The sequence below is a fragment of the Bos javanicus genome, chromosome 19 (assembly GCF_032452875.1).
Source record: "Bos javanicus breed banteng chromosome 19, ARS-OSU_banteng_1.0, whole genome shotgun sequence".
Classification (NCBI taxonomy): Eukaryota; Metazoa; Chordata; class Mammalia; order Artiodactyla; family Bovidae; genus Bos; species Bos javanicus.
This window is the reverse complement of record NC_083886.1, coordinates 23483724-23506419: the sequence shown is the minus strand read 5'-3', so window position 1 is coordinate 23506419 and position 22696 is coordinate 23483724. Positions and strand designations below refer to the sequence as shown.

At 44.4% G+C, this 22696-nt stretch overlaps 1 protein-coding gene across 1 annotated transcript in view; it reads right to left on the bottom strand.

The window, feature by feature from the left end:
- VPS53 (VPS53 subunit of GARP complex) overlaps positions 1-22696 on the bottom strand; it is a 125313-nt gene that overhangs the window by 49782 nt on the left and 52835 nt on the right. Inside the window, exons 12-13 of the mRNA XM_061389534.1 lie at positions 16217-16318; positions 5915-6009 (exon numbers count right to left, since the gene is read on the bottom strand). Of these exons, the coding sequence (XP_061245518.1) occupies positions 5915-6009; positions 16217-16318 (197 nt within the window). The remainder of the gene's footprint in view (positions 1-5914; positions 6010-16216; positions 16319-22696) is intronic.

Here is a 22696-nt window from a genome sequence, read left to right as displayed (position 1 = left end):
CAACAGAGCAGATATATAACTAAATGGAAAATACTGGGAACAAGTTTCTCACGGCTGTAGAGAGCAGTTACAGACGTGGGAACAGGGAGGCTCCAGTAACCGCTGTGGTGTTAGGTTAGAATTGGAGTTACTGGCATAGACTGATGGGTTTAAATACATAAATAGGTATAAAAGGATAAGAATATACACATACATGTATTTCTTAGCTCCCTCAGCATGGAGGACCTAGAAGCACGGTACTCAAGCAGTAATGAACAGACCTGATGAGCAGCACTTAGTTTCTAAACATCTCCCGCCAAGGGAACGAGGGATCCTGGAAAAATGGATGACTCCGGGGCTGAGTTAGGAAAGTACAAGATGAGCCTGGTGTATTTTGCTGTGCCAGAAAGAAAGTGCTCAAAAAACACTAGGGGCATACAAAAAGGATGGATACCCAGCTGGAAGGGGCCAAGTCAAGGACAATTTGACCATTAAAACAAATAATGATGGACCCTGGAAGAGAAGAAGAACGTTAGTGGAAAAACTGGTAAAACCCAAATAAGGCCTGGAGTTAAGTGACTAGTACTGTATCAGGGTTAACCAGCTGGTTTTGATGATAACTATACTACAGTTATGTAAGATGCGAACATGGAGGAGTTTACGAGAGGGAATATGGAATATCTGCACTATTTTTGAAACTTTTCTTAGGTCTAAATTTATTCCAACATAAAGTTAAAAGATAAAAAGATAGTAATGGCTATAAACCCACTGAATAAAATAGGAATCCACATGTCCATGCTGATAAATAAATGGAGAAAAGAGAAGGCTGTTTCTTAGAAGAAATGCAGAAGAAATGATGGGATTAGAAAAATAATTACATGGCAACTCTCTTAGTAATAAAGGATTCAGACAAATGTCATTAACGAATGGTAAAATAAGTAAGTAAAGTATGAGAAAAAAGCTATTTATATGGGTTCAAGGTTAAGTAATTAACACTTATTAAATACTTATTAATTAACCTGGCCGATACCATCTACACCAAGTAGTAAAAATGAGCAGCACAAGTTATGAGACACGTTGACGCTGTATGTCTCATGACAGGAGTCACTGAGAAAAACACGGCACCACTTCTGTATGAATCATGAGTCACGAGTCTGCAGCAGTCAGAACCAGACTGAGGGACATTCCACAAAGTAACTGGCCTGCACTCATCAAAAATTTTCAGGCTATGGAAGATAAAGAAAAGAATAAGTTATTCTTCTGGATGGAACCAAGAGTTGTGACAAATAAATGTAACCTGCGATCCTGGAATGGATTTGGGATCTATAAAAAACAGGATTGGGACAAACAGGGAAAGCGAATGGGGTCTATGGATTCAATGCAAGTGCTGTGTCAACGTTACCTTCTTGACTTTAATGACTACACTGCGGCTATGTGGGGCTGCCAGGTGGCTCAGTAGAAAAGATCCGCCTGCCAATGCAGGAGACATGGGTTTAATACTGGGTGGGGAAGATCCCCTGGAGAAGGGAATGGCAACCCACTCCAGTATTCTTGCCTGGAAAATTCCATGGACAGAAGGGCCTGGCGGGCTACAGGCCATAGGGTCACAAAAGAGTCGGACACGACTTAAGAGACTAATAAACAAACAGACAAAAAACAATGTGTATATATACATGAGAATGTGTCTGTCTGTGAGTGTGTCTGCTCAGAGGTGGGAGGGACAGCTGTTAATGGAAGAATCTGGGTGAAGGATTCACAGGAGCTCTGTGTACAATTCTTGGAACTCGCAACGTCTTTTTACAGGAAACTCTAGGCTTGACCAAGCTAGAAGCAGTGGCAGGCTCTATTTCAACAAAAGCTATTACAGAGAACTCAGGAGAATGGGCAGGAATGGAGTCACTAATAATTTCTCAGCCTGAAAATGTCACTGAACAGAGTGAAGAAAAAGTGGTTATGGAGAGAAATCAAATGGGCAGAAATGGAGTCACTAATAATTTCTCAGCCTGAAAATGTCACTGAATGGAGTGAAGGAAAAGTGGTTATGGAGAGAAATCGCTTCTGCAAGAGTCAGCCAAAAAAAATGACTACATCTCCAAGAGTAGAAGAGATACAACTAACTTCCTCCTTGGACATAAACAAAAACTGAGACACCGGCTCAGGGCATGGAAGGACAGCTAGGCCCAGCCGGGTGAGAGGTGACTTCGGGACAGCCCCGCTCCTGCCTCCTCCCTGGGCACTGGCTCCGCAGTCCTCCTGCTGCTGCTGGACCCTGGGCTGGGGCAGGTGCTGCCAGGACTCTCCCCAGGTAGGGAGGGCGCTACAGAGATGAGAGAGTGGACCCCACGCCAGGCTCAGCCGAGAGCTGGCAGCACCGACCAGGCCACCCAAGCACCTGAGAACCTGGAACTGGGTCACCAGAAGGGCAGGGCAGACACGGCTCCCGAGCCCTGTTTTCTTGTGCCAGGTGCCGACATGTCGTATCATTTCACCCTCGCCGCTAATCCTGCCAGCGGGGCTTTATTCACTCGACTGTAGAGGGTGTAAAACAGACTCGGAGAGGTGAGGACCAGAGCTGGGGGCCCGAGGCAGGGGGTGCAGGGCTTGGATGCAAGTGCAGGTCTGTCTGGCACCCAGGCCCATGCTCTTTCCACTACCTTGGGTTGGGTCTCTGTCCTCGGGGAGCTTGTGAATGGCCTCAGGTTTTCCTCCTTGCAGAGCTACAACAGGAGTAGTGATTTGCCCCCAGTCAGTGCCCACTTGAGTTCCTTCCCCAGTCTTAGGATTCTCTGACTTTAGGAAGGACTTTGAAGAACCTCTTGAAACTGTACTCAAGATAGCGCGTGGGTTCACGTGGATTTTTTTTTTTGGCAAAGAGGCCTGTGGTTTTGGTTGGTTCTCGGAGGGGTCTATGACTCAAGGGTAACAACCCACTGCTTTAGGCATTATTCTGTCTGATGCTCTCCTGTAACAGATGAGGAAATGGGTTTCTTGAACTTGATTCCTGCTCCCAGCTTTTGCTGCTTATTCTGGAGCGAGAGCAGCCCAGCCTACGCAGTTGTCCTATGAGAAGCTTCCGCTACTGCCCTCGTGCTGTGGAGCGTTCCGGCGAGGCCAGGCGGCAGGCTGAGGGGCCAGCACTGCATTTTTTCAGAGAGAAATGGAGAGTCCCTAAGGAAGGGAGGGCTGGCCCTTTGCCCAAAGCCTCATGAATAATGAGTGTGCTTTATATGAATTGAGGCCATGTGAGAAGAGCGGATCCCAGGATGATACCAGATCATCTACAAAATGACTTTTTTTTTTTCTTAAACTGGACAGGTTTGGGGAAACCACATGGTTATCTCAGATATGCACTTTAAACTCTGGACCCAACAGCTTTCAAGCCTTTCTAAAAATAAGAATTTGGATTGATAAGAGAAGATAGGGGTTTGGCCCATAATAGTCATACAGGTGGGCTGCTTCAAGACCTGTTCATCTAACAGGCAAATAGCAGCTCCTTTTTCCTTTCCTGCAGAGGTGTCTTATTAGTAATCTTGAGAAAAAACTTTGTGAATGTAGAAGACAGGATGTTTTAAAAAAAAAAAAATGGTAATAGTAACTACTTAACAGATGAGGAAATAATTCCTTAAACTTGATTTTAGTAGTCTGCCCTTCTGCACGCCTATGGACGTAAGCCAAATGGATAGAGAGCAGGAGGAAAACTGAGGCTTTACAAGGCAAAAGATGTCAAGGCAACTTTTTTTTTTGCTGGGTAGGTGGCAGGGAGGAGGTTGTTTTTGTTAACATAGAAGCTCTTTCACAAATTAATCTTCTGGGGTTTTAATATGTAATTTGTAATATGATTACAAAATATGCATTTTGTACTCAACGAAGAAAAGAATAGAAGCAATCTATCACCAATTCAATGGACATGAGTTTGAGCAAACTCTGGGAGATAATGGAGGACAGAGGAGTCTGGGGTGCTGGAGTCCATGGGGTAGGGGTCACAAAGAGTCGGACACAACTTGGCGAATGAACAACAATAAAATAAAATTGTTGAAGAACAATAATGTTCCAGGTAAGACACAAATACCCACTTGAAATGTTCTCTTAATTTTCTGGTTTACCCTTGGAATATACTTTTAAGTAAGAATGTGCTAAAATGAAAGAAGCATTAAAAAAAAAAAAAAGAGGGGGAAGGACTAGAGCTCAGGACCTAAGTGCTTTCCCAGAGAACGCCCCTTGAGGAGCTTCTTAGAGCCGCTGCCGTCCCCTGTGAGCCACTCTCTGGTCCTCCTAAACATATACTTTAGGCTACAGGGCCTCTTCTCGAAGCCTGGACCAGCCTGCCTCCAGTCAGTTCGACCTGTTTCAGAAACCTGGCCTTTCCAGACTGGGCCTTCCACAGTTGCTCTGGCTGTGGACAGAGATTCAGGGATGAAGAGAGCATAGAAGTGGATACTGGAACATGACCACACTCTGCTGGCTGTGAGAGCACTCATGACCATATTCAACTGGCTGTGGTTGCAGTGGGCTGCTTGGTAAGCATTTTCTGGAGCCCCTGCACTTGTAAAAAGCATGTATATTAAAGGGATGATAATCCATCAAAGAAAATAAGAAGCCATCAGTCCAAACAGACAAAAACAAACAAACCAACAAGTGGGGGAGAAGAGGAAGCTCTTCCTTGTAGTAGAATTCCAATGAGTAAATGTAGAAGAAATGATAGAAACCCACAGTGTTTGGCAAACACTACAGTAATCACTGTCAGGCAGGAATTGTCAAGAGCTGTGACAATGAGGGGCGAAGTGACGAGATGGGGGACACTTACGTGGTCCTGAAGTATCCCCCCACAAAATACTTATTATAAAGCAAAAGCGCAGCTTTATTGGGAAAAAGCTGGCAGACACCACTTCAGCAACTGGTCAAGGTCAACCTCAGCAGTAACAGGACAAAGCCACATGAGATGCCCCTCCTGACATCGTGCGCTGAGCACTGAGGAGGACACAATGTCACCTCTGTGGTGTTCTTGCCCCAAACACATAATCTGGATTTAATCAAGAGGAAACATCACAAACAGAAATTGAGGGCTTTGGACAAAAGAGCTGGTCAAACACTTTTCAAAAGCGTCAAGGTCATGAAAGACAAAGAAGAGACTGAGGAACTGTTCAAGCTTAAAGGAGACTAAGGAGACCTGACAACTAAACGCATGACTGGGTCTTGGACCAGAGGAAGGACATGCAGGGGAGAGCAGCACCTCCCTGATTTTGATCACTGCGGTTCTATAAGCTGCTGCCATTCTCTGGGGGCTTCCCAGGTGGTGCAGGGGTAAAGACCCCGCCCGCCAATGCAGGAGACGTGGGTGCAATTCCTGGGTCAGCAGATCCCCCGGGGAAGGAAATGGCAACCCACTCCAGTATTCTTGCCTTGGAAATCCCATGGGCAGAGGAGCCTGGTGGGCTACAGTCCATGGGGTCACAAAGAGTCAGACTTGACTTAGCAACTAAACAACCACCACCATTCTCTGGACAAAGGATACAAGAGAATTCTTTTATAACTTTTTGGTGAATCTAAATGATTTCAAAATGAAAAGTTAAACAAATTATACTTGAAAACATATACATCAGAGTTGAGGCTTTCATTCTCCACTTTTCAGCACCTGACACCGTAAAGCCTGGCAGGCTGACATGCAGACGTAAGGGCTCAGGCCCATCTCGGAACTAGGTGCTGGGACCTGTTTGGGAGGGCCTTAGAGTCACATTCAGGCTTCTGAGATTGATAGACATAATACATCATAACACTCAAAAATCAAAAAGTATCCTTAGCAGCTTTCCAGGGAGGGTCATGGGCATGCCAAGTCCCTCCTTCAATCTCTAGAAGGAGCTGTGCCCTTGTGAGGCCCCTCCCTGACTCGAGGCGGGAGAAATGGCAGGAGAAAGCAGCAAAATGGTTGTCAACTCACTTGTCCTGGGACTCAATGTACACGTAGAGATGCGGCTCAAAACACTTGGAAACAATGCCGTGAAATGGATTGTCTGGGGCTTTAGGCTTCTTAGGCTGTAAAGGGAAAAAAGAGAGAAAAGGAAAGATAAAAAGAAACTCTATACTTGAGCCATTTTTGCAAATTTTCCAGCAGTTTCAACAAAAACATCCCTTCAAAGTTCACTCCTAACTTACAGAAAAGAAGCACGCGGTGTAACTAGACTGGGACTATGTCCTGTATTATAATTCATGCCAGCTTGTGAATAATAAACCAGCTTTGTTGGCATCATTTATGTGCTCTGTGCGGTGAAAGATTTACAGCTACTGTGATAACACATGCATTTTCAATTTGGAAGGTCTTCATCATCTGACTGATGTTTGAAAAATGCAAATTCTTGCTAATAATCAGCACCTTATAGCTGGGCAGTGCCTTGGAATGTCTAAAGTACTTTTACAGTCTAGTTTTGAAAGCCTCAATTTACTGCTTGTTATTATCGGCCAAGCGCTTTGATACAAAATAACATCTCATCTACTCCTCACAACAACCCTCAATGTAGGAATTATGACTACTATTTTACACTAAAAGAAGGGCTTCCCTGGTGGCTCAGCTGGTAAAGAATCCATCTACAGTGAGGGAGACCTGGGTTCGATCCCTGGGTTGGGAAGATTCCCTGGAGAAGGGAGAGGGCTACTTGCTCCAGTATTCTGGCCTGGAGAATTCCATGAACTGTATAGTCCACGGGGTCGCAAAGAGCCGGACACGACTGAGCGACTTTCACTTTCACTACACCTAAAGAAATGGAGGCACAGGAGGTGTTAGCAGCCTGCCCCCAGGCACAGGGTGGCGTCTCCTACCTCCTAAACCAGAACTCTTCCTATTAGATCACTGCTGTTCTTGCAGTGCTTCCTGACTGCTGAATTTCATCAACAAATAGGAAAAAACAAAAACAAGAAGGGTAGGGGGCCAACACAGGGTTGCTAACTTTTCATTTTGCTACTTTATACTCTCAATATTCTCGCCACAAGTTCCTAAAAGAGTATTTTATACTTAAACCTTTTAAAAGAGAAAACAGCTGCATAAAGGCAGTTCTTCCCAAGAAGAGACAGTTAGTTGGTGACCTTATACCAAGATAGAAAGACAGATAGGTAGATAGACAGGCTGGCTGTTTTATCTGTATTTTTTGCCTTGCATCAGCGAAAACATGGATCAACCCTGGTCCCCAACTGATGCTGGGAAAATTGTATCTGATAAAAAGGTTATCTGGATAGGCAAGCATTTAAAAACTACTATTTGCTACATGATAGAGTAGCCATCATGGTCAACAAGAGAGTCCGAAATGCAGTACTTGGATGCAATCTCAAAAACGACAGAATGATCTCTGTTCGTTTACAAGGCAAACCATTCAATATTACAGTAATCCAAGTCTATGCCCCAACCAGTAACGCTGAAGAAGCTCAAGTTGAACGGGTCTATGAAGACCTACAAGACCTTTTAGAACTAACACCCAAAAAAGATGTCCTTTTCATTATAGGGGACTGGAATGCAAAAGTAGGAAGTCAAGAAACACCTGGAGTAACAGGCAAATTTGGCCTTGGAATACGGAATGAAGCAGGGCAAAGACTAACAGAGTTTTGCCAAGAAAATGCACTGGTCATAACAAACACCCTCTTTCAACAACACAAGAGAAGACTCTACACATGGACATCACCAGATGGTCAACACCAAAATCAGATTGATTATATTCTTTGCAGCCAAAGATGGAGAAGCTCTATACAGTCAACAAAAACAAGACCAGGAGCTGGCTGTGGCTCAGATCATGAACTCCTAATTGCCAAATTCAGACTTAAACTGAATAAAGTAGGGAAAACCACTAGACCATTCAGGTATGACCTAAATCAAATCCCTTATGATTATACAGTGGAAGTGACAAATAGATTTAAGGGACTAGATCTTATAGACAGAGTGCCTGATGAACTATGGACGGAGGTTCGTGACATTGTACAGGAGAGAGGGATCAAGACCATCCCCATTGAAAAGAAATACAAAAAAGCAAAATGGCTGTCTGAGGCGGCCTTACAAATAGCTGTGAAAAGAAGAGAAGTGAAAAGCAAAGGACAAAAGGAAAGATATAAGCATCTGAATGCAGAGTTCCAAAGAATAGCAAGAAGAGATAAGAAACCCTTCCTCAGCGATCAATGCAAAGAAATAGAGGAAAACAACAGAATGGGAAAGACTAGAGATCTCTTCAAGAAAATTAGAGATATCAACGGAACATTTCATGCAAAGATGGGCTCAATAAAGGACAGAAATGGTATGGACCTAACAGAAGCAGAAGATATTAAGAAGAGGTGACAAGAATGCACAGAAAAACTATATAAAAGATCTTCATGACCAAGATAATCACGATGGTGTGGTCACTCACCTAGAGCCAGACATCCTGGAATGTGAAGTCAAGTGGGCCAGAGAAAGCATCACTACGAACAAAGCTAGTGGAGGTGATGGAATTCCAGTTGAGCTATTCCAAATCCTGAAAGATGATGCTGTGAAAGTGCTGCACTCAGTATACCAGCAAATTTGGAAAACTCAGCAGTGGCCACAGGACTGGAAAAGGTCAGTTTTCATTCCAATCCCAAAGAAAGGCAATGCCAAAGAATGCTCAAACTACCGCACAATTGCACTCATCTCACACACTAGTAAAGTAATGCTCAAAATTCTCCAATCCAAGCTTCAGCAATATGTGAACCGTGAACTTCCAGACGTTCAAGCTGGTTTTAGAAAAGGCAGAGGAACCAGAGATCAAATTGCCAACATCCGCTGGATCATGGAAAAAGCAAGAGAGTTCCAGACAAACATCTATTTCTGCTTTATTGACTATGCCAAAGCCTTTGACTGTGAGGATCACAATAAACTGTGGAAAATTCTGAAAGAGATGGGAATACCAGACCACCTGACCTGCCTCTTGAGAAACCTATATGCAAGTCAGGAAGCAACAGTTAGAACTGGACATGGAACAACAGACTGGTTCCAAATAGGAAAAGGAGTACGTCAAGGCTGTATATTGTCATCCTGCTTATTTAACTTATATGCAGAGTACATCAAGAGAAACGCTAGGCTGGAAGAAGCACAAGTTGGAATCAAGATTGCCGGGAGAAATATCAATAACCTCAGATATGCAGATAACACCACCCTTACGGCAGAAAGTGAAGAGGAACTAAAAAGCCTCTTGATGAAAGTGAAAGAGGAGAGTGAAAAAGTTGGCTTAAAGCTCAACATTCAGAAAACGAAGATCATGGCATCTGGTCCCATCACTTCATGGGAAATAGATGGGGAAACAGTGTCAGACTTTATTTTTTTGGGCTCCAAAATCACTGCAGATGGTGACTGCAGCCATGAAATTAAAAGACGCTTACTCCTTGGAAGAAAAGTTATGACCAACCTAGATAACATATTGAAAAGCAGAGACATTACTTTGCCAACAAAGGTCCGTCTAGTCAAGGCTATGGTTTTTCCTGTGGTCATGTATGGATGTGAGAGTTGGACTGTGAAGAAGGCTGAGCGCCGAAGAATTGATGTTTTTGAACTGTGGTGCTGGAGAAGACTCTTAATAGTCCCATGGACTGCAAGGAGATCCAACCAGTCCATTCTGAAGGAGATCAGCCCTGGGATTTCTTTGGAAGGAATGATGCTAAGGCTAAAACTCCAGTACTTTGGGCCACCTCATGCGAAGAGTTGACTCATTGGAAAAGACTCTGATGCTGGGAGGGATTGGGGGCAGGAGGAGAAAGGGATGACAGAGGATGAGATGGCTGGATGGCATCACTGACTCGATGGACGTGAGTCTGAGTGAACTCCGGGAGTTGGTGATGGACAGGGAAGCCTGGCGTGCTGCGATTCATGGGGTCACAAAGAGTTGGACATGACTGAGTGACTGAACTGAACTGATTTGCTACTAAATTTCCTTTCAAAACATCTAAAAAATAAACAAGATCTTCCTACATGTTTCTGTTCCTAAAAAAAGAAAAAGCCAATTGTATCTATGTTTTGTTTGTGGGCATTTGAAAATAGATACAGGTCTCTGAGGCTTTGCTGGGGTTGATACAAGGGTACAATTTGGATATAAATCAGCACTTACACTCCTTGAACTAAACTGTTCATATCTCTTAATAAACTGGAAAAGCTAAGCTCCTAAAGACAGACAGAAATAATGATTACCTTCTAGTAATCAAAAAAAACCAAACAAACCCTGAAATGCTTAAAAACATCTATAAAAACTGGTAATGATCACCCGAAACGTCAACTGTAGACATACCGCATTTAATCTCATATCTAGCTCTATTCCCTTTTCACCTTCTAAGAATTCCACGTCTTTATTTACTTATTTGGCAGGATTTGAAGAAACTCTGGTTCTTCCTAAGACTAACTATAGTCTGAGCTATTTTCTCTTACCATCCAGAAGCCACTGCCAAAGTCAGGCCTTAGGCTGAGACTGTAAGAGACTCTGGGCTTCCCAGGTGGCATCAGTGGTAAAGAAGGCACCTGCCAATGCAGGAGATGTAAGAGACGCGGGTACGATCCCTGGATCGAAAAGATCCCCTGGAGGAGGACATGGCAACCTACTCCAGTATTCTTGCCTGGGGGATCCCATGGGTAGAGGAGACGGGCAGGTTGCATGGGGCAAAGAGTTGAACATGATTGAAGTGACTTAGCACATAAGACCGGGTTAATTTGAGTTTAAATTGGCTAGATCCAAAGTTCTACTTCATTTTATAGATATCTTAGGGGTTTCTCTATATTTCCATTAGTTTAGAATGAGGCATCTGTGATGCAATGTGATGACTGTGAAGGTGTGGTCCTTATCTGTTTTACATTTTCCAAGTCAGTTACTTGTATTTCAAAATTTGTTATTCTTTTCGATAAAGTGATCTGATAAACGAACAGAGAAATATGATTTAATTTGTCTAACTTTTTTAGGATTAGATATCCTGAAATATCCTGAGTTTAACAGCACCACACAGCAAGTGTATGGGCATGCTCAGTTGTGTTCGACTCTTCATGACTCCACAGACTGTAACCTGCCAGGCTCCTCTGTCCATGGAATTTTCCAAGCAAGAATACTGGAGCTGGTTGCCATTTCCTTCTCCAGGGGATCTTCCCGACCCAGGGATCCAATCCCTGTCTTTTGTGTCTCTTGTACCGGCAGACAGGTTCTTTACCAGCTGAACCACCGGGGACCCAGATACCCTGATTTTAGAACTGGAAAACAAGACCACAATACCCAGATGCCTTTTCATTAACTAAAATGCAATCTTCATAAATATAATTATTCCCTTTTTATATTTTCTTCCCCTGACAAAAATATTCACATGTCTGTAGGACAGCTTCTGGAAATTATAAATGGAAGTTTGTGTAATACAGAATATTGTCATGTTTTAAATCAACATGTGTATTTTGTATCTGGCTTTATTTACTAATTTCAGTGTGCTTTCCCAACAACTGACAGTGTTTTAATTTATCACTTTTGGATCACATTATAACATCTAAATAAGTCTATAAATGAGATATCGCACTGGTGTTAAATTTTCTGATTTTGATCTGTGGTGATTTTAGTGAGTACCTCTCTTTAGAGTGAATCTCTTTCTTAAGTGAATGTGTTTCCTAGAAAGGAAATACATACTGAAATACTCAGAGACAAAGGGCATGATACTTATAAACTGACTTGTTCTGAAAGAGAGAGAGACAGAGGGAGGGAAAGTAAGAGACAGGAGAGAGAGAGGGAGGGGAGAAAATGGTAAAGTGAATGTAGCAAAACAGTAGAAACTAGTGAACTCAGGTGAAAGATATTTGGGAGTTCCTAGCAATATTTTTAAAACTTTCCCTAAATTTGACATTCTTTTTTTAAAAAGAGAAAAAGGTTTCAAATAAGAATTAAAAAATCCAAATAAAGCCTAGAGTTAAGTGACTAGTACTGTATCAGTGTTAACCAGCTGGTTTTGATGATAACTGTACTACAGGTATATCCCAGGTGTAGTAGAGGAGCATTCTGAGAAACGGCACATCACCAGCAGCTGGGACCACACCCCGTGGCAGCAGAGACATCCACACCTAAGGAAAAGACGAGGTTAGCACCAACATCCCGGTTTTGATAACGTGCTGTAGTTATGGGATTCATCAGAACTGAGGGAAGCTGAGAGATGGGTATCCAGGACTTCTCTGTGCAACTTTTTATGAGTCTATAATTATTTTGAAATTAAAAGTTTTTTTTTTTTTAAGTGGTTCAGAGGGACTTCCTGGTAGTCCAGGGGTTAAGACTTCCCCTTCCAATGCAGGGGGTGCGGGTTCCCTGGTTGGGATCCCTGGTTGGATTCCCAGCGGGATGCCTGGTTGGGGAGAGAAGATCCCACATGCCTTGTGGGCAAAACACCAAAACATAAAACAGAAGCAATACTGTAACACATTCCATAAAGACTTTAAAACTGGTCCACATCAAAAAGTTCTTTAAAAAAAAAAAAAAGGTTCAGCAGAGTTAAGACTTCAAAGGCGAAGAAGTTTGGGGAATATCTTTACCTATTTATTTTGCTTATATTTTCCTTTTTATGTATGCACAAAATGATACGTGATAAAAATGTATGGATGAATCTAGAGAGCTTATTCAGATAAACAGAGATTCCAATGAGTAGGGAGTATGGCTACCTGATATTTCAACAAACTCACCCTGACCCGTCTTCCTGGGGACCAAGTTTGATGAGGCCCCACAGATGCCTCTGGCTGTGGCTCAGAGAGCCAGCCACACAGTCAGACAACCCAGGTGGCCCGAACCTTCCGCAGGCAACTCTACTTCGCCCAGCCTCTGCCTTCTAATGGCACTCCCAGCGGAGAGGAGGGACCTATAGTCATAGTCATAGCTCCCTGTCCTCTTACAGAGTTTTCAAGGTGATCTGGAAGCAAGAAGGGAACAATGGGAGGCACTGCCTCAAGTCTTTTTTTTTAACCCCCACTGAGCTGCCTCCTGCTTCTGGCTGCCTCATATCTGTGTTCATATTTAGATGCTACAGGCTAGAATTGGAGCTCAAGTTGGTGTCTCCCTTTGCACCTTCTAGCTCCCTAAAGGGTTGCTTCTCAGCTTAAAGAATATACTAAAGTCGTTTAGCAGTAGCACTCGGGCTGGACTTCGGAGTGTGTGGATTCTGTCCAAAAGCTGCAGATGTTTAAGCTATTTCCTCCTGGAGTTTGATGGAATAATAAAAGGTTACTGTTGTCACAGTAAGGAGGTCTGCAGCTGGTCCCATTTCCTTTTATTACAATCCAATGTAAACAGATTAAATCTAACTGCTCGGATCACCAGAAGGGTACATTTTAAAGCCAGAAATTCCTTATTTCTTCTTTCTTTTATACTCTGAAGACCCTCAGTCCTCTTTCAGATGCCATTTTTTAATCATTGGGAACATGTTGGCAACAGACTGCTCAAACTAAATACCTCTTTTCAAGTTCGCGCGCTCCCTTCTCTATAGCCCCATCTTGAAGGCCCCCTGTCTGCTGACTGCAGTGATGCCAACAGGTCAGGTAATCCAGAAAAACTACTGGTCCCCCTGCCCCGGCCGAGTTCACCACCAGCATCTGGTGCGCTTCCCCCTGAAGCCCCATCTGGCTCCTCCTCTTCCAGTGCGCCCAACTTTAGAAGCCAGGGAGTAACTGGGAAGTCGGGGCTGGGGGGGGCGTCCTGGAGCTCCCACCTAATCAACCACAAGTGGGACGGTGCTGGGGAGGCGGTAGGAGGCTGGGGACGCAGACAAGGAGGCATTAGTCACTGGTGTGTCAGTTTTATTACTAAAAAGGAACAGCCCGTGAAACTGAGGGTGGATCATCTAGCCCAGAGGTTTTCAGTACTTTTTCTAGGTTTTTAAATATATGGACCATTTTTAAAGTCTTCACTGAATTTGTTACAACATTGCTTCTGTTTTATGTCTTGGTTTTTTGGCCGAGAGGCATGTGGGATCTAGCTTCCTGATCAGGGATTGAACTCCTTGCATTGGAAACTGAAGTCTTAACCACTGGACCACCACAGAAGTCTCAGTTTCCTTTTGAATATACCTAGAACCCCTGATTCTAAAGTAATTTTACCTGGGAGTCCATGAAAAAAGTGACTCAAAACAGAACTGCTCTATTTGGAGGGACTTAGAGCTCTGGTCTCTTCCCAGCTCCCCACAGTGACATGTGACAGGGCACCAAAGAACAGAACTGGAAAACCACTGGCTCCCTCTAAACAAGGGAAGTCCAGTGAGAAAAGTACCTGCCAAGGTCACACAGCCAGCTGGTGGCAAACCAGAGTCTGGCATCTTCTCCATCACGTGACTCTGCTTTACCCCATGTACCCATGTTCTGTGTCCTTAGAATGAGCAGATCTTCATCCTTAAGACAAGCTTAATCTCAAGCTTCCAGGATGAGCAAAAAGTTCCACAAGAAAGAAAAAAAAAACCAAGTTACCTGACAAAACTGATTTTTTAGCTCATGGGGAACGCTATCATAATCCAGTTTTGTGACACCCAGAGATGACTGGCTAATGGAATAATTTTCCAACAGCACTGGGCACATCTGAGTGTTCAGCTACATGATTCTGGATGTGACAGTGGCAGCCATGTGCTCTGGGGAGACAGGAGGGCCCTGAAAATGGCCCAACTATAGAAGGCCAGATCAGAGGGTGCAGATACCCAAGCGCGGGTGGAGGATGAGTTCCACACCTGGACTCTTCTTTCTCATCCCAGTCCTTCCTCCCAAAATGGGAGAGACACATTTCCTTCTTTTTTTGGCTGTGCTGAGTGGCATGTAGGATCTTAGTTCCCAGACCAAGGATCAATCCTTCAACCCCTGCACTGAAAGCATGAAGTCTTAACCACTGGACCACCAGGGAAGTCCCTGAGAGAGGCATTTCTTTAAGAGAAATCTTTGTTTTCTCCTAGCCTAGCTGATATGATGGCTTTAAATCAATTACATTTAATCCTGTAGATCTCTGGGATATGGCCTCAGGGCATCTCTCCAGTTTTATTCATTCCCTTTTATTCACGGGATTCATTTCTAGGTCCTCCACTTTTGAGGGCAACATCACGGTGTGATGGAAAGAGCACCAGGAAAGGAATTTTAGTCTCTGACTTCCAGACCTGGCTTCCAATCCTTTCCCAGAGTCTTCACTTCCAAACTCTGTAACCCTGGGCTAGTCACCGAGCCTGCCGCTCACAGAAATCCTATAAAAGGAGAGGCAGGCACGGAAGGACGAAATAAAGTAAAGCCTGTAGAAGACTTTTAAACTATAAAGCACCATAAAAATTTGAGGCATCCGTGTTATTATAATTATTTAATCAGTGGATCAGATACCTCTGACGGCATCACTTCAGAGCTGTTCCTGGGAATTCTGCTGTCTTGGCTCCTGCCAGGACTGTAGACCTATCATCCCCCGCCCGGCTAGGAACACGGGGTGAACTGCGATGTGCACGGCTGGGGGGTTCCCAGAGCTGCTCTTCCCAGCCGGCCTCCCTTTCAGTGGTGTCTGGATGAAAATAATCTCATAAAATCATCCTCCAGCAGCCAAGTGTAGAAAATTAAAAAGAAGGCTCACTAATCCAGACAGGAAAAGTCCTGATTTATTGCTCTAACCTCTCGTGTCATAAAATGGCAATGAAACAAAAACACCATTCTCTGGAATGGAGGGAGAGGAAATTTAAGAGTTGGACAGAAAAAGCCGAAGGAAATGAAAGTGCTGGTGTGCTCTGAAAAGTAACTCTCCAAATATGCCACTGGTCCCCTTGGTGTTCTCAGGCCTCCCTGACGGCTTCCAGACCTAAGGTGCTTGGCTTCCTCTGAGTCGGAGTCTCTCCTGGCTGACGGGGGCCGCTAACTTCACCAGGGATCTTTCAGCCTCTCATGTCATCACCGGACCAGATCAGGGGACAACTAAAAGCTGGGCTGACAAATTCGAGAGATGACGAATGAGCCAGGGCAGAGTTCGGCCGCCCTGCCACACCCGCTGATCCAGCTTGGCTGCGTTGCTGAGGCGGTGGTGAGGCGACTGGAGAGCAGAGGGGTGGGGTGGGGTGGGGTGGGGCAGGAAGGACTGCTCTTTCACTCAGGTTTCTAAATGTGCTTTCAGATAAAGCCCTTCCAGAAAGACCACCAAAGTTGTAATCTCTGAATGTGGTCAACAGCCAAGGGATCATATTTAAGAGTGAGCAGACCCATTTTCAGAAACAAACATTCGGCAGGCTGTGCGGATGAAATGCAAACCAGACTTACTTGCTCTAAATCTCCTTTCTCCATCGCCAGTTCCTCCATTTCTGCTGCTGGCTCATCTTCCAGGAAGGGATTGGTGGATGCGGGTGGAGATTCAAGTTTTTTCTGTTAATTAGATGTGAGAAACAGATGGGTGTTTTCTGAGTAGAGTCAACACCTTTCCCCACTGATCTGCCTTTTCCAAGGCTCTCCAACAGCTATACCATGCAGTCTGATCTGATGGGCAAAAATGGAAATCCCCTGGATCACATTCTCACCACCAGGACTTCACACTGCTTTTTATAACAGGAGGATAATTTACAATATTGTGATGGTTTTTGCCATATATCAACATGAATGGGCCATAGGCATACATGTGTCCCTCCCCTCCTAACCACCCCCTCCCCCCTCCCTCCTCACCCCACCCCTCCATGTAGTCAGAGAGCACCAATTTTGGGTTCCCCACATCACACATCAAACTCCCTCTGGCTCTTCCAGAAACCTTACTGCCCACCTGACCCCAATCACGAGCTGCCTAAAACTCTCACTCATCCTTCAGTCTTCAAGTCAGAAGTCTCCTGTTCTGGGCAGCCTTTTCCCACCTGGCAAGTCTGGTTTAGAAGATTCCACCCCACCTGGCATGTCCCCTAACCAGGTATTTATTAAAATACTGCCAATTACTCATGTGTGTGTCTCCTCCCCACCAGGTTCTGTGACTGCAGGAATCATGTCTATCTTGTGTCCTATCTCTGGTGCCTGGCCAGAGACCTATATATCTTCTGAAATATGAAGGTAGGTTTGAATTCAAAAACAAACTCCAGAGCTAATCTTTTGTGTTCCAGATCATAGACTTCTCTCCTCCCAATTAAGACCCATTACAGCACCCACAACAAGATCTCCTTGAGAAAAATTACTCCCCAGCCCCTGAATATGACTTTTTTTTTCATTTTTCAAAAATACTTCTGAGCATGTATTTAAAAACAAAAAACATTTATTTGACTGCACTGGGTCTTAGCTGCAACATGCAGGATTTTCAGTCTTTAATTGTGGCACTCGACCTCTTTAATTGCCACATGTGGGATCTAGTTCCCTGATCAGGGATCGAACCTGGGCCCCCTGCATTGGAGGCACAGAGGCTTAGCTACCGGACCAACAGGAAAGTCCCATGACCACTCCTTCCAAAGATCACTGAGTGAGACTTCAGGCTAGTAGAAGGCTGGAGATGTGGCTTTCAGCTCCAGTGCTGTTGCGTTGGCCCAGTCACCTAGCTTCTCTGAACCCCAGCAACCTGAATGGCTGAATGAGGAGGACAGAGTTACAGACCGCTTGAAGGATTAAATGTGATACAGCGTGTGAAACGCTAGAAGCAGCACATGATACATATTAACAATGATGATTCCAGTACAACAACAGAATGGCGGTGGTGCTTTGGAATTTTTTTATTTTTTTACAAATCTGACCTCAGAATGTTGTTTATGCCAAGGAGCTGGGTGTTCTAGCAGAAAGGGAACTCAGCAGACAAGCAGGATAAAAGGGACTGGCAGGTGCTGGGGAAGAGGAAGAGGGTAGAGGAATGGCTCTCTTGAGACAAGAAGCTGGGTGCAGAGGGAGTTTCTAAAAGTACTTGTGAGGCGACTTCCCTGGTGGTCCAGTGGCTAAGACTCTGAGCTCCCAATGCAGGGGCCCAGGTTCGATCCCTAGTCAGGGAACTAGATCTCACATGCTGCAACTAAAGATACACAGGCCACAGTGAAGATACACGCTCCCACGTGCCACAACTAAGACCAGCACAGGTGAACAAATTAGTATTTTTCAAATTTTCAAAAATAATAAAGTAAAAGTACTTGTGATAATTTGAGCATGTATCAGTGGAGCAGACTGGATTAATCCCTATGGCAAGAGGGACGGCAGACAGACCACAGTGTCATGAATGACTTTGTCAGGTGCCAGGACATCAGCTGAAGATGTTACCGAAAAAAGAAAGAAAAAAAGAACCCAACAAACACAGACAAATAAAAAATAAAACTTAAACACACACACACACAAACCACACCCGTATCTCGTTTAAGCTTTAAGACAATTCCACTTACATCCATGTAAACTACTTACTTCTTGGCTAAAACACTTGGATGGTGTTATGTAGCAAGACAGAGCTTTGGTGTATGAAGAAAGCCTTGTGATTAAGGCAGTGTGTGTGTGTGTGTGTGTATGAGCGCGCACGCACGCTCAGTTGCTCAGTTGTGTCCAACTCTTTGCGACCTTATGGACTATAGCCTGCAGGATCCCCTGTCCATGGACTTTTCCAGGCAAGAATACTAGAGCAGATTGCCTTTTCCTCCTCCAGGAGATCTTCCTGACCCAGGGATTGAACCTGCATCTCTTGTGTCTTATGCATTGGCAAGTGGATTCGTTACCACTACACCACCTGGGAAGACTAATTAATGCATTAGCTCAAGGAAATCAGGAGGAGAACAATGATTTTTGAGGTATCCTCTGGAGAAACAATATGGTCTAAGAACCCAGCAAACATTTCAAATATATACACTCTGAAATTTAGCTTCTTTGCCTGATGTGGGGCGGGGGGACCCTCATAAATGTAAAGCAATTTACATTTATTTTCAGAATTAGGCTATTTTTAGAAAGTAATGTTTCTTTGAAAGCCATATTTCTAAGTTTTAGTTGTCTCTGTGAGGGTTGCTGGTATTTTAGGGTGAGGGTGAAAAACAGAATCTAAGCTTCAACGACAAATTAAATTAGTTAATAGCACTGGATTCCTGATCCTACTGGGTCAAAGTGGGTTTGGGGATCACACTGGTGAGCTGACCTGATATGATTCTGAGTCTTTCGGTCCTTTGGAGATGTGGAGAGCAAGTCAGCAACTGAATGCAAAGCTTTGTTCAAGATTGTTCAGCAACAGAAACAGGATGTAAGTTTTTGAACCAAATATTCTTCATCTATTGCTAGGCCTACCAGGGTTGATAATATGTTTCACAATTATATACAGGTAGGCCTCATTTTAAAAACAATGTGTTCTTGGAAATCTTGGTGATGCGGACTGAGGGCATTCCTGGGCTCCACACTCACTGATGGGAGTATTCAATGGATGGAGGTAAGACGTAAGAAGCAAACATAAAAGGCAGCACTGAAAAAGCAGAGAGACGTTCCTGGCAGTACAGTGTGGGCTACTTGTTTGCTGTCACCGGGTCAGGAGATTCCCCACAGGAGAGGTGTCCTTCCTATTCCCACAGTCTGTCTCTACTGATAAACTGATGAGATATACTGGAGTCAGGGGCACTTGGGAACTTCCTGCTTATTCATGTGAGGCACATGCATTCCAGCTGGGAACCAAGCTGATACCAGAAAAGCGACTCACCACTCCTCCGTTCACCCACTTGACAAAGGGATGTACTGGGCACCACAAGGAAAGCAGGGAGCGAGGCGGACTATGCTCAGTCCTCAGGGAGCTTATGGTCAAGTGGGAGAGGCAGACTTTAACCAAAGAATCACACCAGCATGTGTGGCGGGCCATGTAGGAAAAGCAGAGGTTGTTATGAAAGGATGCAACAGAGGGTCACAGAAAACCACCCCGAGGAAATGATGTTTGAGCCAGAACTGAAGGATGCTTCAGAGCTCAGTGTGGGAGCGGTGTGGGATGGCCAGGGCTTTCTAGGCAAAGGGACTAGCGAGTGATGCCACCCATCCTGCAGTCGTGTGCTGAGCATCTGCTCAGCTCCAGGCACGCTCCTGGGCACCAGAGATCCAGCACTGAGCAAGGTAAAGAAGGGAGGTGCAGTGCTGAAAATACAGTGTGGGAACTGGGCTGAGCTGGGGAGGTTCTTCACAAGGTGATCCCAGAGGGCAGGGACATTTGAGTAGAGACTTGAATGAGGAGAAGCCAGTTGGGCCAAGACCTGGGGAAGAGCATTCTCCCCAGGGAGAGCTGATGTGAAGGCTGGAGTGAAAGGAGCATGGCAGGGAGGGGCAGCGGGGCCCCCAATCACACAGCCTGTTGAGGGCTGTGGGAAAGGCTGGTTTTCTCATAGCAACTGGGCAGTCACTGGGGGTTCTAAACAGGGCAGTGGAAGGATCCAGTTTTAGATTCTGAAGAGGCTGCTGCCAGATGGGGCTGACACCAGAGTGGGAGAAGCTAGAGTCGTGGAAATGGAAAAAAGTGGCCACACCTGGGGCATCTTTAGGAGAGCAGACTTAAGGGGACTTGGTGAGAGAGTGGATGTGACGGGGAAGGAAAGAAAGGAATCAAGGGAAAGGTGCTTTCTGGCCTGAGGAACTGTGGTGTGACCATTGACTGAGGGATGGGCCTGGGTTCAAGTCCAGGCTCTACCACTCGGGTATGTGGCTTAACTTCTCCACGCCTCAGCCCTTCCACCTGCAATGTGAAGGGATATGAACACCCACTGCACAGAGATGTAGTGACAGTTAGTGAGGCAGCACATGTAAAGCATGACTGTGTATACAGAGCAGCTTAACACGACAGCTGGGGAAGTGCGGCATGCGGGGGCTGTCCTTAGTATTTAACAGGGCACAAGTCATGAAGGCAGGACCGCAGCTCTGCCTCTCAATAGAGCGACGCTCAGCGGGGAATGAGAGAGGACCACAGGGCTTAGAAGACTCATAAAAAGAATGTTTTTAATCACAAGTGAGATCTTCCCTACTATTTCATCTCTTTGGGAGCTCTCCAAGAAATGAAAGCAATGCATCCATCAAATTACAAGGCAGAGGCCCGCTGGGCTTCACCCTTCTGCCCTAGTCTCCAACAAAGCCCTCCAAGTACCTCCTGTACCACCATCCCATTGGCAAATGTTATGCCACAAAACACAGAGAGGTGGATGCAGACGCCAGCTACTGAGGCGGCCACGTTACTGCTCTGATTAATTTGCTGTGATGAAAGAACCAGTCTCCACAGGAAGCCGTCACCAGCACAACTCAGCCCTGTGTGCAAGAGGCCCCCTGGCAGAGACAACCAAATCTGCCACTCACTCCTGCTCTGTGGCTGTCACAGACCACAGAGAATTACAAGTTGAGGTTTAGATTTTAAAGAACTCAAATGACATGTTCCACAAGCTCTGGGGCTGCTAAATGAAACCAAAAATCTGCCAATAAATGTACAACTTTCCAGTTTTGAGAGAATTCATTCTTTTTGCTATGATGACAGTTGATTTCAAGTTCATATATGAAAAGTCTTCACACGGCAAGTGTATTCCTACTAATTAAACCACATGGGATTCCCAACACTATCAAAACAGCAGCGGCCACAGGACAGCCAAGCTGTCTCATTTACTGTTGGCAAGAGCCAACCAGGCTTTAGTCAGTAGTATGTCCACATCTGGGTCTGTCTGCACAAATCTCTTTCTAAGGTCTTAGCTGGACCCTTCAAATCATCAAAGGAAGAAACTCTGAAATTTAAGATGAATCTGTTTCCTTTCCCTGGAGAAGAGAGCTTTCAATGTGAGATGAAAGTTCCACAATTTCTGCATTTCTCATTCCAGAAACACTTTATTCCAGCCCAGTTCCTGATTTGTCCTTAAAAAGATGGCCTGGAGGCCTCAGCCGATAGGATGATGAGCACAGGCCTGTGCACACCTGGTTTAACCTTGCTGGGACCCCTCTTTTGTTCTTGGTGCCACCACATTCAGATCTCATGTTGTGACAGTTACGTATAGGTGTCTTTCTCCTACTAGAATATACGCGGCTATCTGATCCAATTTTTCATCTTTACCCAAGGCCCTGCCCCAAGAGGGAGCTTGAAAAACACTGGTGGATAAACGCTGGTGGAGAAGCATTCAATAAAATCCTCTTCAAACACAGGCATTGTGGTTCCTATTTTTTGTTTAAAAAAAAAAAACACAAGCAAACCCAGGTAGGTGTAGGTGTGTATGCGTGCGTGCACATGTGCATGCATGGTTGGAAGAGTCTCAAATTATAACCAAACTATTAAACAGTGCACATCTCTGGGAGGAGAGATTTAGAGTAATTGAGAAAGAAGAGATTATTCTATTTTTTTTTTTAATATTCTGTCTTCTAGTTTATTTGTTTTTAAGATTTTTTTTACGTCGACCTTTTTTTTTGATGTGGACCATTTTTAAATTCTTTATTAAATTTGTTACAATATTGCTTCTGTTTTATCTTTTGGTTTTTTGGCCACAAGACATGTGGGATGTTAGCTCCCTGACCAGGGATCAAACCCATAGCCCCTGCATTGAAAGGCGAAGTCTTAACCACTGGACCTGGATCCACTGCCAGGGAAGTCCCAAGAAGAGATGGTTCTTTTAAAATATTTTATTCTGTTTGAGCTATAACAAGCATGTATTACTCTCCCTCTTTTTGGTAGATAAATTATCTGAAGCATGAAGATGATTTATAACTAAACTCAGATTTTCTAAAACCCTTGATATTTTAAAACTGTGATATAATTAACATAAAACTCACCTTTTTAAGGTGATTTTCATTTCAGTGATTTCATAGAGGCTGAATATAATGTTTACC